The 17,615-nt window shown below is 40.2% G+C and overlaps 1 protein-coding gene across 3 annotated transcripts in view; it reads right to left on the minus strand.

Moving 5' to 3' along the window:
• Positions 1-17,615, minus strand: part of clcn2c (chloride channel 2c) — a 224,527-nt gene that overhangs the window by 124,287 nt on the left and 82,625 nt on the right. For all 3 annotated transcript variants that reach the window (XM_040025317.1, XM_040025301.1, XM_040025309.1), the window contains exon 2: positions 4,086-4,236. In XM_040025317.1, coding sequence (XP_039881251.1) covers positions 4,086-4,236 — 151 coding nt within the window. The remainder of the gene's footprint in view (positions 1-4,085; positions 4,237-17,615) is intronic.

Consider the following 17,615-nt stretch of genomic DNA (forward strand, 5'->3'; position numbering starts at 1 on the left):
GAAAAAAAAAAAAAAAAAAAAAACCCACAGTGTCGACACGGAGCTGAAACGATGACAGCTCCTGTGGGGCTGCAGAATGCAGAGGACAGGCTGCAGACTGCTCCTGGCTGTGCCATTCAGCATCGTTAAACAGCAGTAAATGAAAAGGGAGATGTGAGTTTGTTTCTCTGCTCTGTGTGTGTGTGTGTGTGTGTGTGTGTGTGTGTGTGTGTGTGTATGAGAGAAAAGTGTGAATTAGAAAACAGTGTGAGCAATAATAAAGAGATTGTGCAGAACTCCGCAACAGGATTGTGTATATCTGTGTGTGTCCATATCCATGCACAAGTCATAACCCACAGCAATGAATAAATAAAAAAGTGTGTGTGTTTCAGGTTTATATTCACACGTTCTAAGCCGGTCGATTTGTGGCTTATGCCTTTGCCTCACTCTGTGTGTGTTTATATTTGCCTTTTCCCTCCTGCAGAGAGAAAAGTGTGTGTGGCCACAGGGCTATCCACATCACCTCTCTCATGCTTGAAGCTACCTGCTGAGGGACTAATCCATTGAATCGCTGGCATTTTGGTGTCCTGATCAGTGTAGAGATGATGAGAGGAGGCAAAAGAGATGGACTGGTAGCTGAGTCATCAGCTGTCAGCAAAACAACGGCAAAACTCATCACTCAGATGAGAGCAGAGGACACACACACAGAAAAAAAATCTGCTGATTTTAGGACAAACATGTCTATATGATTGCACCGATCACTTATGAACAGCAGAGGGCAGTCCATTAACACTGAATAGGCAGCAGCATGGTCAACAACCCTTGAGCAGTCTGATGAAGCCTAAGTTACTGTCCACTGATCCAAGCCGCTGCAAAACGTTTACATTTGCACACCACGATTGGTGGCTGGCCTAACCCCAACCCTTCTGAAGGTTACAGGATTTTTAAGAGGGAGGCTTGCATGTGAGCACAGTGAAAGTTAGTCAAATACATTCATTTTTGCAGCACCTGCAACAAAAACCTGGAATAGCAAACATGCTGCTTGTATTGTGTGGCCAATGCTGACCAGGAACAGAAACGCATGCATTTTCAGAAACGCGTACAACATTTACTGTTTCTGCTTTCAGACCTCTGAAGCAGACATCATTATAGGAGATAACCCTAATTTAACCCTATCTGCTGGAGAAAGGCAAAACTGATTTTTCTTTTTCTGATGTGTCATTTTAAACAATGAGTTTATTTGTTCCCTGATTGCCAAGACTTAGGATAACAGTAAGAGCAAAAATTACATTCTGTGATAGCCTAGAGTTAGAATCAAGGTTTTCACCTTTGATGACTTAGACCTCAGATGGTGATGTCAGCACACTAATTTGCTGACACAAATTTTCCTAAAACTTTGGCACTACTGTGAAAAACAAACAAACAAACAATGTGCTGAGGGGAGCTTGCAAGATATTAATTTTTGGGGAAGCTAAAAAAACTGGAAAATATAAAGCTAGTGTAGGTCGAGAAGTAGAAAGTCTCAACATGTCCCTAAGGTTTGGAAGAGAAGTTTTGGTTTTTGGGTTGGTTTTTTTTTTTTTGCTTGTTTTATCAGTTTGGATTGTTAACTCGCAACTTTTTAATCAGCTTTACTGCAACGTTACGCCCACACCATACAGGACATGATGTCGTTGCTCGCACTGACAATAAGCACACAACCCACAGGTGCCTTTGTCTGCTGATTTAAGTCAGAACAGTGTGTGTCCTTAAAATAACGCTAAAAAAGAGAAACGTCTTCATTCAGCATTTCTGCAGTAGTAGAAAGGAATGAGCCATTTATAAATTAATATTACTGCACTAACAACCAGGCCAGCTCCAACAGCTCAGCCAGTCATTAGGATCTTTTTATGTATGGTTCCTGTCAAGAGTTTATGTGCACTCATTATGGTCATTGTTTTAACAATAATGGGATTTCATTGAATTCTCCAAACTCCCCTTTCTCTGTGGCTCAGAGACCGCACAGCATGCAATTGTAAGAGTCAAGTTTCTTAATTTTCTCTTAGTGATCATGACTGACTAAAGCTGGGATCTCTCCCCTGGGCTTTTACCGCACTCATTGGACCGAAAAACAGAGTGAAATAGACCAGTGTGATCAATGCATCTCTGAAAAAAAACAAAAAGCAAAACAGAAATGTCTCCCCTGCACCCTCTACCGTCAGCCAGGTTTTCACCCACCCCTGAGATGGGTGAAGAAAGAGGCCCCAAATCGACACCTTCAGTCTTGACTAAAGTTTGTGGGTGATCATATGGACAATCATAAAGACTTTTATGTTCACATGAGATAAAAATGAAGGTATCTTGCCATAATTATCAGAGTTTGAATGAGTACCTAAAACTGTACTGCAGAGCATGATGGGGTTAGCATCATTTCCTGGGGCAGTTTTGCTACCAGTGACTTTGGCACATTGAACAGAGTGAATGCAATAATAAAGTACATTAAAAGCTCATTGGAGAAATCTGGTTAAAACAGGCCGAATAGCATTTGAAAACCTGAACTCTGACCATTGTTACAAATAGACCATTTAACTCACATATTAAATCAGACCAGTGCCAGAAAATTTTTGATGGCTTTTGAACTTGTTTTATTTCAGAAAACCAAAACTTGTGAACTGCACTCTTTTTGAACTCTTATAAAAGGTGTATTTTATAAATAATTATTCCACAGGAAAAAAAATAACCGTTTGAAAAAAAACATTCAAGCCCAATACTGTAAAAGTAACACTCCATGTAAACTCCAACTGTAGGCAATTAATCCCTCTGATGGAGATTTATCCTGATTTGGGTCTGAATCAGTCTGTACCAGTGTCAGTCTGGATTTAGACCTCTTGACAAATAAAGCTTGACCAAGAATTAAACTGGTACCTCAGTCTCCGTTACCATCTGAGACAGACAGTCTGTGCATGTGCCTTCAAAATCCAACATAAATGTCAAAGACTTTCCCTTTGTAATGTTGTGTTAACAACCTCTTTTATCCTGCAAATCATTCTATACACAATCTTATCTAATCTTATCTGCCTGAATAACATGCACACACACTCATAATTATTTTTTTATCCCCACCAACAGCAGGGAAAGAAAGGCTGGGGAATGTTCACATGAATTCAGCCATGCAGTAAAAAGCTCCAAGGATTGCCTTTGTGAGTATTTTCTTGCACTTTTGACTCTTTTCTTCCTTTAACTCTCCCGTAAGCTAAATGCTTCAAGCTAAACATAAGCCAGAGGAGCCATTTTAGAGTTATCAAAGTGCCTTTGGCACTACATTTTCAACACAAAGGTAATAGTGACCAAACAATTTTCCTCAAGCTGGGGAAGTCTCAGGCTCCTCTATGTAAATATGAGTGTGTACTGTTTATATGTCTATTAATGGGGCTCACACACTATAGCACTTCTTTTCTATGACTGTCCTGAGCTAAATCATTGCAAAGACTGACTTAATTTTTTTTCTTCCCAATAACAATTTAGAAAAACCATCAACTTTCGTCCAAGCCCCGGAAATGTCCAGAATTCCAGTAATTTAGTAAGGTCCCTAACCTCCCTCCTAAAAGCCCCTATGACCAGGGTAAACACACTTTATAGTAATCGAACTGTGCCATACTGGAGCTGTCAGTCAGTGGGCACATGGCCAAACCACAGTAAAACCCGATGTTCAGCGATCTTGTCTTGTCAGTACTGTGGGACACTCACATCCAAGGCAGACATTATCGACCACCAGAAAATGTCACAGAGAAGTCCTATAGCTATATCACACATGACAAGATATAACGAAAAAGGCCAAAAAGTAAACTGCATAGCAATGAGCAATGGCCCACTGTACACTGATCACCGCAGTGGCAGGATTTTAGATTATATGTCACAAATGTTCACACAAAAGAGGAAATTTTTGGTGCTGGCACTAAAAAGATTTTAGTTAAAGCCAAACGGGAAATCTCCAACTTTGCACTTTTTTCACACCAATTTTGTTCATTTGAGTGTCATTAAATCACGCTAAGCAAATGGTCAGAAATAATCTCATCAGTGGCCCTTATTCCAGAAACCGGTATGAGGCTGTGTGGTCTGAAACTTACTCCGACACTTGGCACAGCGGCCCTTGTCGTACTCCAGCAGGTCCAATGTCCGGCTTCGATCGCTGACTGATCGCCTCTGCCCGCTCTCCCTCAGCCGAGCGGCCTCCTCTTTGGCGTACACCCCGAGCTCCTGGGTGTAACGCCCATACATCTGGAAATGGACACAGTCATATTTTTAGGTTTCAAGGAACATACATATTAAACATGCCCCTAAACGTCAGTAACAAATCAAAAATACAGTTCAATGAGGATCACCAAAAGTCTGTATCAACACAGGAGGCGTTCAGGTGCAGTCTTAAGCATAGGTCACCTGCCTCTTACAACTGCTCAGAGCTCAAAGTGCAAAATAAATAGAAAATGAAAAACAGATGTGATGCTCTGGTTACTTGGAGCTCCTGGTTACTATTATGTGTGCAGTGAAAACATGGCATGAAAACTGCAGTACAACACTTTCTGTGTAAATACAACATGAGATACACTCTGATATTCTGCCCTATGCTCGTGATGCATTCACTTGAGTTTTGATAGCGGCTGCTCCACTCAGCATCCCAGGCCACATTCTTCCACCAAAGGATAACTCTTTTAAAATGGCGCCATTCAAATACTGCTGTTGATGCGTAAGATCAAGTTAGAGTTAGGTCTGGGTAAATTTAACCACAGTTAAGCATGAAAGATTGATTTCATTAAGAAAAGATTGACTTTCAAGAAACGTTACACTGTAGTATTATATAATACTCCTTATGACTCAGTGTTTGTTTACTCTATGGGTTCCTCCTGTCTGTGTTTGAGATCTTACTGTATGTCTATTAGTTTGGTTTGCGTCCTCGCTTTTTCACAGGTTTACGTAATAAATTTATGCTCAGCAATAGACTCAGTAACTCCTTACTGGCTGTAATCTGTGACCTCAGTACAGGAACCTTCCATCTCAAACTGACTCCCTCCAAAAGCTGTAACACACACACACACACACACACACACACACACACACACACACACACACACACACACACACACACACACACACACACACACACACACACACACACACACACACGAAAAGTCAAGTCAGCAATACAAGAGGCAGGAAATGTCAAGTTTTATGCACCACCTAGATGCCAGCTTGCCCTCCCATAGTGATCTTGGGTACTGGACAGGAACTGGGGCACTGATGATTTCCTCTTGGCCCCCGCCCCCTCCACTCTCAACAGAGCAAGGCTTTTAAAACTTCCTGAAGCAGGTCATGCAAGGCCATCAAGGCCGCATCAAAGTTGCTGTGTGATGTTCAAAATTTGGATACTTATAAACCCAATTCTTTACATGCAAACACATTCAGACTTTTGCAAAATTTTGCACACATCACAGTGTTAGTCCAAAGTGAACAGGACAAATAAGGAAATGGAGTATAATGAAGCCTCATTCCTGAAGCGTTTCAGTATATACTTTCATCAGCACTCACTTGGTTGTGAAAGGTCCCAAAAAGAGTATCGGACTATATTTGGTCATGTTCAATAGAAGCAAGAATAAGAACACAGTGCTAGATACTGTACAGTTCAAGCTGTCCCTTTGGGGATCAGCAATGTACTCTCATTAAAATCTTCTGCTTTGTTTTCACTGGTGGGTAAAATCTACACCGTAGTGGTGGAAATAACAGTGTTAGAAGTGTAACGGAGGTTATTGTTGGTGGTGGTTTAGTTGTTTGAGAATATTGCTGCCTATAGTAAATTACAAAAATACTGACAGCCGCCAGTGCTGCCCCTCAGCCTCCTAGTAGATGCACCTATTGTATCAATTTGAAAATCCTAGGTGACTTTCTTCTCGTTGAGGTCAAAGTCACCGAGATTTGAACTTATCAAGATTTTTAGCAGACGCACTGACAATATCTCATCGCTTCATTTTTGTGTTATCGTGTCCACAAAGTTGAGTATCAACACTGCTCAAACAACAATTGGGATCATGTCTCTTTATACTGACGTCGGGTGTCCACTGTAGACTTAATGCTCAGTGAAACAAGTATTTTGGACAAAATTCACAGTCAGACTCAAACTTGGTAATTCTTTAGGTACTTTTTGGCTGCTCCTTTATTTCCAAATGGGTCGCCACACCAGCCGTTTGATTTGGCACAGACCTGAGGTTTGTGTATCCTCCCAAAGTTGAACTGGGGATGTGTCTAATAAAACACAATGAAGTGGAATCACATAACATGACTTTTCTGTGAAGTTGTAACAGGCTCTCCAACTCTACTCCCTCCTCATCGTTCCATGAATCCCGCTCCCACTCTTCTTCCTGCTCAAGCTTTCCTGCAACATCAATGGAGGCACCGCACTAAACGGCCAAGAGTGCCTTTACGTTCAGAGGTGAACATTAACTTAATGGTTCAATTGCATGTGTTATAAAAGTTAATGAAGTTAAACATTTATGGAAATAAACCACTGTGAAAGTGCTGCAAAATTAACAGCTGCTCTTACGAGCAATAAAAACAGTTAAAGGGCCTGAAAGGGGCTCCGTTAAATACGTGATGAAATATGTGTTGTGGTCTGACTGAGCATGTTTAAAATGCCATGTCCTGTGATTTTATTTTATTTATTTATTAATTTTATTACAGTGTTTTTTTTCACCATTAAAAGAGATCAGATTTTTGCTATTGGAAAAAAAATCTCAAGTGTTTTGGTTAAAAACTAAATGCAGCGAAGAAGACCCGTGTAAAACTCACTATGAGTGTGTGTGTGTGTGTATATATGAGTGCCGAGCGCACATGTGCACGTGCGTACCCGTGGACAGTGTGAAATATAGAACAGCCAAATATTGAATAATTCATGCTGAGCACAGACACCAACTATCATCAGTTTTAAATTGGAAATACTCGTTGACATGGCCTTGAAGGAAAAAAAAAAGAAGAAAAATCATTCAGGGCACATTCCTTTTACGGGTCACATGACTGTGTTGTGTGTTCACTTTCTTAATAATCAAATGTCCAGATCCGATATAGAACGATTCCGTGCACGGAAAACAGACACAGGAACCAGGATAAAACTTCTTGGAAAGTGGCGCCTGTTGGCTGACAAAAGAAACTGTTTTGATAACATACAAAGGGGAAAAGCATGCAGACTGACTCTCACACACACCCTTACACCCACGGGCAATATGCACTTGTATACACCGTCTGCCATGCACCAAAAAAAAAATAAAAAAAATAAAAAATTCTGTGGACTATTTTTAACCACACACACACCCATGTACATTCTTGCATAAGTTTGTCTGAACTGCAAGTCCCGTATAAGCTGACAGGTTGGCGCAGGGTGAGTGAGGAGCAGCACAGGACTTCAAATTGTAGCCATGGTTCAGTCAAAACAGGAGGTCAAAACAGGTCTTTCAATTCACAGAATAGGTGCCTTTGAGTCACATTTATTGTTGGCTCCGGTCACATTGTGTCTCTTGTTACAGCCGTGCTGTGAAAAGGTTGACTACATCTTGTGCAAGTTCTGTCCTTATCAAGCTCGTGTGGGTTCTGTGAAGCCATAGCAGTTATGTCACTAAAGTCAATGAAATTCCAGGAGTAACCAGGAGCCCCAGTAGTGACTTTATTAAATAGATCAGGTATCAGCTAACAATGACTGATCTAGATTAGATCTAGGCACTTAGATGCAAATCTAAGTGCGTCTAAGTCCCTGAATATGCAGATCTATGAAGTGACAAATTAAGGAAGTATGTGTTCAGGCCAAATTCAATTAAGTGATCACCTGACTTTAAGACAGTGTGCAGCAGAAGATTTCCAAAGGCCAAGGACTTTTTTTAGGTGGTAAAATATAATTTTCCAACAGACTGAGATTAAAGTCTTCCAACTTTCAAAACCACCAGTGTAGTCACTGAAATAGCCCACATATTTATCTGACAGGTGCTTAGCATAAGCAAATCTTCAATATTTTTTTTGTCAACCAATTTCCTTCCAGTGTTCCTCATGTTAGTTCCTGAAGCATAACTGTATAAAAAGTGCTGCTTCACTGAGGAGCACCTGAAACTGCCCGGCTCAGTCTTATCAAACCATCTGGACTTGAAGTAGGTGTCTAAACCTGTAAATGGCAGGTAAGAACCAAAGGCAATGTTAGTGGAAGTCTAATCAAGTCATTAGACTTCCACTGTTGTATTAACACTTCATTTTCAAGTAGCTGTTTGAAGTAGTTGCTTTTCTGTGCATCATTATTGGATTTAAGTCAAGATTTCACAGCTGAGCTTATTACTCATCATGCATTTGTCACATAGTAGTTGGAAGTTGAAATATTAAATATAATGGTATAATTGAATAATTCATCTGTGGAAGGTCGCATGTACCTACAGTTGTCAAAACACACATGCGCATGTATCCCGACAACCACCATCAACAAAATGCAATTCTCTGGGAAACACTAGCATACCACAGAACAGCGGGACTTTCTTTTAAAGGCCCAGATGAACAGAATCAAAAGGCTTTGAAAGCATTTAAAACATTTCTTGATGAATTTGTGGTTCGAAAATGTGGATCTGGCTCCAGTTGAAAACCACTTCTTAATAGCAGACTCTTCTTGGTAGAAAGGATTAATAGACTGACAAGCCTGGAAATACCTCGCCGGGTCCATGTTAAAGTCCAATATGGGAGGAGGACAGGAATGAACACAAACAGTGGGAAACGGAGGAAGAAAAAAAAAATCAAGAAGGGAAACATTTGGGGAGCGATTTGGGGTTTGACATCAAATGCCAACCGCTGTTTAACCCAAGATGCCATTCTGCATGGCATTCTCAGCCACATTCATGATCGCCAACCCTAAGTTTTAATTAAGTAAGGAGCTTCAAACGCAACGGAAACTCAAAAGACCCAAAAACAAGAGGGCAGAAATAGGCCTTCTCAGATGCACCCCTTGAAACTCGGATCTGACCAAAGAAAGAAAACAAACAGACCCATCCAGAACAAAGACATTATTGGTTGAAAGCCTATCATTATGCTGAGCATAGTCAGAAATGGGCATTTGGCTGAGCCTGAATGCCTGGGTTAATTGATCCCAGATGAACGGGCTGTCCTGGACTCATTGTCCTGCCCACAAGGGCAAGAGAGAGGGCACAGACGACAAATAATGCCTGTATTGATATTAAAGGTATTAGCTGCTGGAAAGAAGCGGAGAAGCAAGGTCCTTTCAAAAGGGAAGTTTGTTGCAAGACCACGAAATCTATTTAACATGGTTTAAACGCAGTTCAGAGACTAAATTACAAGCATGCAATTAACAAGGGACAAGGATTGGGTAGGCAGAAACCAACTGTGACTCCAGGGTCAAGTCACCTTGTTTAATGACAGGCACTCAAACAGGTAAGATAACAGCAGAGACAGATAGATGGTTCCCAAGTTGTTCCTCATCTTTGTTTAGATGTAGTAAAGTCTTACAAAAAAAAAAACCCTACATGGAATGTTGGGGAAAAGAAAAATGCTTCACCTGTTTTCAGATCACAGTATCTGAAGATCTCTGGCAGGGTGCTTTATTTCACAGGGGCAAGGTACATTGAGTACATATTTCCATGTTTACTACAGTAAAATATTACTTAAAATCTGAAACAAACTTTAATACCATGTATCTCTAAAAGCTGAGATTTTTCAGCAGACAGGGCAACAAAACGCCCCAGGACAGCGTTAAGACAACAACTGCCAATGATGCAGGACATTTCAGGTGATATCTGAAACTGTTTATGACTCCGAGAATAGAAAACAAGATCAAAAGATAAGAGATAAGACAGGAGGTCATGGTTTATTGATACCGTTATCAAAAAAGAAAACGTTTGGAGAAAGGAAACAAGTCAAGATAAAGAGGACACAGAAGGTGAAGGTGAAGTTTTCACAGAGTCTCAATGTTAATCAGTGAACTAGACTAGCACAACACACGTGCACACCTGTTCCCTCTTGCTTGTTTGTTTCTTTTCTATTGTCTTTGCTGCACTTGAACTGACATCATCAGTATTTATCGTCTCTGTTTCCGTTTAGATTTGTGTACACTGTAAACACAGTTGTCCACACCTAAACTGAATTTGATTTTAAATGACATTCCCCTCATGTCTACCTTTTTATTTTTATTTTTGGATTCTATTCCAGTAGCTTTGCATGAATCAGATTTGATCCTTAGCGCATGTTGCTTGTCTTCGGAGCAGTTCAACTTTAAGCCAGCTTTTTTTTTTGCTTTTGCAAACAGAACATGGGAGGGGCTTCTGATGACCATATTAAAGATATCTTCTTTCACTTAGAGCTTTAAAGATCCAACAGTAGAAAAAAACTAAACATAAAAAAACATAAGAAAAAACAAACAAACAAACAAACAAACCTGAAAAATAGTTTGTCATAAAATAATAAAGTCAAGTTGAATGTAGCTAATCTAACTTGCTGTCTGTCTGAACAGCATGTTGAATGGTTGGCTAGCTTTGTGGCCATCTATAAACACATTTGTTTTCCTTTGTGGCCGGGCAGCATGTCTCAAGAACTTGTTCTGAGTCAGTAGTGCAACTGTAATTGTAGAGTTTTCTCACACAATTACACAAAGAGCCCATTGAAGACACTAATTCGGGCTGGGTGACACCAATAGAAGTTAACTTTCGCCCACATGGGTTAAAAATACTTAAACTTCAATGGAAAAAAATGCTGCATCTAGGAAGCCTGGAAGCTGACATTCTCCTGCAGTCTAAATGACAACTTTGTGTCACCACCCGTGTTCAGCCAAAGCTGTACGATTTATTGTCGCTTGGTTAGAGAAAAGTGAGTGACACTGTAGGATTTTATGGTCAACAATGACAGGCACATTCAGATCCTGCTGTCAGTCCTCCCTATGGCTTCTTGTTAGGTAGACAAATACAGCACAGCAGACAAGTTTAATAATAAAGCAAATAAAGTGAGGTGGTGTGTGTGTGTGTACTGTGTTTTTATATCTTTATGGGAATCAAAAATTGGAAGTTTACTTTACTTGTTTGGACCGACAGCTCTTATAGGGATAAAATCTACATTTCCACAAGTTTGAAGGCATTTTTGAGACTCAAAATGTGGTTTAAGTGTGAGGGTTACAGTTAGGTTATGGTTAGATTTAGGGTTAAGAAATCATTTGTAATGGTTAAGGTAAGCAACTAGGGAAAGTATTATGTCAATAAGATGTACTTTTAAGGAAGGAAGAAGAGAATTTAAAAGAATCATTGTGTAATTTAATCTGAAGGAGGGACTGTGTTAGAGGACTGGAAGAAGAAAGGGTGCGTGGTGAGACGGCGTAGGACAGAAGGAGGAATTTGGTGAAAGATTCTTCACCCTAATGAGAAGAAAGCTGTGTGGGGAAACACTGCACCGCTTTGAGATTTTAATGTTCACAGAACATTACTGAGCACAGCAGCACCTTTGTCTGCTTCTGAATGGCTGGCTGACTTTTTAATTTCAAATCTGCCACTATTTGGCAGAACTTCTCGCTTTACAATTAAACTGTGCAATGTTACATTGACTCACAGATATTTTTATCCCAACAAAGTAAAACAGACAACACTAAAGACGACTACAGCACTTTAAAAGACAAGTGAAACTCCTTCAAAAGAATCAAAATGAGGTCCAGTGTGAGCCGTGCCAGGTAAAGGTACCACAGTGTGGCTACAGTCAATCTGTACCGTACGACACAGGTCTAAGGAATTTGGGTTTAGGTTTGATATATGCAGACATAATATATGCAGACATAATAACAACTGAATGATGGGCTATAATGTCCAGATGTAATACTTTGCAATCTGTATCCTTGCTGTTATTTATATATGCTATATATTTATATATGCTATATGTTATTTATGTTATTTATATATGTTATTATATATTATTTATATATTATATATTATTTATATATGCTGTTAGCCAACTTTCATGTGATACCCCAATATCACAAAGAGTACACCCATCTTTCATCACACAGCCACCTAACCAGCCATTATTCAGCCAGTAAATCAGTGTTGTTGTGCTAGCCTCGAGCAGACTAAAGGAGAATATAGTTCTATGATAATCTTATTTCTTTGTAACCTTGCAGGCTTACTTGGTTTTTGTTTATGTGACTGATTAAGTTTCAGTTTTTAAAATGTATTTTTAATCAGGATCACTCAGAAAGTTATGGGTGGATTTGTGTAAAGGTTTTAGCAGACTTGTCTCAGTTCAGCTCTGAAGAGGTTCTGGATGTGGGTCTAAGTATTTTCTAATGAATTCCATTTTGATTCATTCACAGACAAGGCAGCCATTTTTGGACTAGACCTACATAAACATATACCAAAGAGAAATGGGAAAAACTGAAAAAAAGAGAATTTCAAGAACTAGTCCAGATATCTGTCTGTGACTTTGTCTGCAATAGTATAGTATAATCAAGTATAATCAAGGAATATGCCCTCTTCGTGGTCACCTCCTTCAACTCACTCAGGAGGGGATACCAAAGCGTTCCCAAGCCAGCCAAGAGATGTAATTTCTCCACCCTGTCCTGGGGCCTCTTCTGAGTAGGACATGTTCACCCAGGAGGTGTCTAGGAGACATCGTAGTCAGATGCCAATACCGCCTTCACTGGCTTCTTTTGATGTAAAGTAGTAGCTCTACTCTGAGTAGAGTAGAATAGTAGAATAATAGAGTAGTAAATGAGCTGCTTACCCTATGGCTAAGGGACAGGCAAGAAAAACTTCTGAGGAATCTCTTTTCCACTGCTTCAACCTGTGATCTCATTCATTTGGTCACTACCCAGAGGTTGTGACTATTGATGAGGACAGGGAGGCAGACTGACAGCAGCTCTGCTTTTACCCTCAACTCTCTTTTCACCAAAACAGACCAGAAGAAGAACTAGATTATTGCAGACACGGCCGCAATCTGTCAATTTCCTGTTCCACTCTTTCCTCACTTGGGGCAGCAACTTGTTCCAGACCCTTATCCTGAGAACACCAAAACAGAACACTGCCAGCTGGCTACACCTAAAAATTCTGCCCATGAAAATTATGAAGAGAATCAGGGACAAAGGCAGCCCGCTGAGAACATGTCCAACTCATTGGCGGCAATGTGGACCTAGCTCTTGAAACTACTTTTGAACTTTACTGTCAAATACTTTTACTACAAAACATTTACTACTAACCTTGAGTGTAATTCTTGAAAGGTCTAACAAATACATGCTTAACAACCAGCAGGATTTTACTACTATAAGCAAATCAAAGTAGCCAAGAAAAAGACTGCAAGAAGAAAACAAGGAGCAGTGTAATAAAAGGATTTACAGTAAATAAAGGTTTCCCTATCCTCCTGTGAGGGACCCCAGGGGGCTACTAGGGAGTCTTGCAAACTTGTGCCAAGCTGCCATGCCAACCCTCGAGGCCTGTCTCACACTGAGCCAGAGCTGGACAAACAGAAAAAGGAGGGGAAGACCGATGGACAGACAGAGGACAGAAAAATAAGAGGCAGGAAAAGCTGCAGGAGGTGTTGGAGAACAGCAGTGATGGAAACGATGCAAAGAGGGGTAAAAGAAAGAGGTGGGGTAGGTGGATATATGTGTGAGGGGGTGTTAAGAAGTTTGGCAGTCCATACAGAATCTATCCTACAGTGTGAGCTGAATTTAGATTTTAACTGTGTGTTCGGGCAGGAGGGAAGAAACAAGAAGAATGAAACAGTGAAGCTGTGAACACTGGAGGAATGGCTAGTGATTAATGACTGGGGTTTCACACATCTTAAACAAAAGCAAATAAATGTAATCAATGTGCAAAATGTGAGCAACAGGGGGGGGCTTGAATAGTGACCCTGTCTTTAAACGACTTCAGCTCCAGTTGGTGCAATACGCTGTTTAATTATGTTCCAGAGTTTCAGTTAAATGAATAAGATTATTCAGTCCAATACGCAGCTGTCTCTCACTTCCTCATATCAGTTACATGTAGACAGACGAGCACCGATGTCGTGCTACAGAGACTGTATGACTCTTCCTCTCTCTCTGTCCGTTCCTGCTTCATTCACTCGCCCCAGTAATCAGTTCCAACGGCGCACTGGCAGCTGCACATTGGTATTAGCATCACGTCTTAACAACCACCACAGGAAAAGCCACAGACGCTGCAAAGCACTGACATTCACCTGTGGACTGTGTGTGCGCGCACATGCGTGTGTGGAACTTGCACTCTCCTGTTGCCTCATTAAGAAAACCCACATTTACTTGGGCACATTCAGCACTGTTGGCAAACTGCAAACCTGCTCCTTCCAAATACTTCATCACTTGGTTGTCCCTTCCAAGGTTTAAAGCCACATGTGGTTTTGAAGAAGGCTTTCAAACTGCATTCCTCCAATTAATTCAGCCAGCGATACGCATGTTAAATGCTCTGATCAAAATGCTTATTCCCCCCCCCGTTAAAATCTTTGGTTAAATGCTCATAGGGAGCATGGAGAATCATCACCTTGTGTTCAGCAGATTATCTTGGCATTTCTGTCCATTCATTTCACTTTAGAGCACAACTTTCAGTGCTTGTTCCGATTGATGATGTTGATGTTTGGCAGTACATAACCGGTATGTGTATGAACACAAGGCCGAAAACACTGCCAACTCCGATACAGCAAGCTGACTGACCTGGAGGTCGAGAAACATACAGATGACAAGACAAAGCTAGCTGGCTAAAACTTGCTAAACTGAAGTAAATTCATTGTGGGTACTATGGGTTGCCAAATGTGCTTAAAGGTGATCAAAAGGAACACAGAAACTACTGTGTTCCTTTTGATCACCTTTAAGCACATTTGGCAACCCATAGAAATAGTTAACGATCTGTCTTGATTAACAGCTGCTGAGATCTTCAACAACACAGATCAGAGTAGTGACTGAGAACAAAATTAGCACTAAACCTTGCAGACAAGGACCTACCATGCTTGTTGCCTTTCTGTTGTTGTTACTGTTTAAATGGTAATGGGAAACAGTTCCCCCTTAGGGGATAACAAAGTGCAACCACCTACATGGCCACAGTCTTGGATCTTAAGTCGGGTTTTAGTTACAAGGATCTTTGCGGACAAATAAAGACCTCTAAAAAGAGAAAAATATGCATTTGTTCAAAAAAAAAAAAAAAAAAAAAAAAAAAAAAAGTACACAATCAATTGAAAACCACAAAAGGTTTCCACAGAAGGAACTGTTTTCAATCAATTTACAAGAGGACACAAATATTCGACTATTCACATTGTGTTTCAGTGTAAATGTATTTGAATTTCAATTTTTTTTTTAAAGTTTGAAACTACACTGCCACTGCAGCGATCATCGAAAAGTGGTATTTAAAGAAAAAAGAAAAGCTATGAACATTGTTGCTGTCAGCAGCAGCAACATGAACTGAAGCATGATGAACAGCACAGTTTTGTGCTGAGGTCCTTCTGTAGTGTAAAAAGAGTCCAGTGATAAAGTCCTTTTTAATTGATTCAGCAAGCTGCCCAGAATATCTGGAGCGCAAGTGGTATTTGGGACAGTGCTACAAGTAATAGTGTTAGGTGTTAATCACAGTGTCACAGGAAAAAAAAACTAGCAGTGATTCAAGATCAATGTAATAACCAGGAAGTATGCATTGTAAATGAAATACAGTAACTTGTACATATATCAGGCTAAATAACTGTTAACGGTGTAGCGTGGCTGGGTCCTGAGTTCACAACTTAGATGCGAGCTACTGACGCAACTGCTAATGGGAGCCTAAGATAACACGACCATATGAGATGGTGGTAAACACATTATATGCCTGCACAACCACAGTCTGCAGTGTCCTCTAGACACAATCCATCAGTTACACCATGATGAGCCAATCACTTTACAATTGGACGGGTTTTAATTTCACTCAGCACTTATTATCATTTTAGCCATGAATAATTCAGTCCTCTACAAGAGGAAACCAAAAAAATTGACAGTTTTAGAATAAAGTGGCAGCCAGAGATAAAGGCCTTACAGAAAGAAAACACACACACACACACACACACACACACACACACACACACACACACACAGAGTCAGAAATCTGATATCAAAACAAGATCAAATGCACTGCTATTCAATAACTGCGCTCCATCACAGTGGACACATTTCTAAACATATACCACCATGATGCTGTTCACAGTGTGTTCTTTCCTTCAGGCTACCCCTACCTATAAAATCCATCCCACACTGTAAACAAACGCACACACACACAAACACACACACGCACACAGACACACGCACACAGACACAAAGTAGTGAGATTGAGGTCACTGCAGTGAGGGCGTCCATAAAGAGGAAGTTGTGGTGAAGAGATTCCCATTAGGTAAATGGTTTTGCAGACAGACAGACAGTGGTGTGTGTCTGTGTGTGGGGAGTGGGGGTTGGGATGTCAACCTTCCCATTAACATGAAAAAGTCCACTTGGCTTCTTTTGAAGATCTTAAGACTAAGTTATGGATATTTCTATGGATAACCTATAAAACTGTAAACTGTCAGTTGCAGTTTTATTTAAGGACCACTTGTATTTCAGTAGTGATGCAAATATTCACTGGCACGTCTCTTTTTGACTCACAAATAATTCTCAGAATTTTATTATGAGTTTAACTTCCACCAGTTTCAACCAGTTATTACAAGTTTCCAGTCTTATCGGAGCTACGTTTCCTTTTTGCAGTAGCTTACATCACATGCAACAAACATTTGTGTAGCTTGTGACTTTGCGATGGACTTGCAATTTTCTGCTTTGAGAGTAGTGCAGAAAGTGAAACGTTAACCTCTAATGACAGCCTTTGTCTTGACAGGCATTCAGGAAAGTAAGACTTAGGAAAAGCACCCATTTTATGATGTGGATTTTTAAAAACATGAGCCAATCAAAATCTGGAAGACTGTGAAAAGGCAAAGGGATTAAAACTGCTGCGCAGTCCCACATGAAGACACCTGGTCGTCTGGACTAATAGAGCAACTAATAAAGGGACAATCCTGTTAAGATGTTTCATTAGCTTATTAAAAATGAAATATTAAAAAAAAAATTCAACAAATCAACCAGTCAAAAAAATTTAATTAAAAATTAAACATCAGGCAAAAATAAGTGGACTGTAACAGACAACGTAAAACAGCCTGCAAAAATATACTGTGAGTATTTAGAAGTCTTTTAAAACTATTACTTGACTTTTTTTTTATTATTATTTATATTATTTTAAATACCAGGCACACACCTGATATCAGGTTACTCAGGGAAGAGCAGCTTTCTTTCCTCACAGGTTAGCACACAGACACCTATATACAGAATGTGATCGTGCGCTGCTCGGTTAAATGACAGCCTTCAAATAACTGATCAGGCTACCGGCCTGGTTTAAGGACATGACAATCAGAATATACACCCTAGGTAATCTGAATATGTCTCTGATTCTTTCTGCATCTTTTTCAGTCATCCCAACCACCAGCAGGTCCAACACACGCACACACACAGGTGCCAAATATCGATATTTTTAGGAAAATATGTAGGCGCTCTAACAGATTCGACAGCCTGTTTGACTCATCAGGGGTACTCTTCATGACTCCTAGGTGTTTATCAG

Source organism: Simochromis diagramma, unplaced genomic scaffold, assembly GCF_900408965.1.
Source record: "Simochromis diagramma unplaced genomic scaffold, fSimDia1.1 OVJJ01000348.1, whole genome shotgun sequence".
NCBI classification, from domain to species: Eukaryota; Metazoa; Chordata; class Actinopteri; order Cichliformes; family Cichlidae; genus Simochromis; species Simochromis diagramma.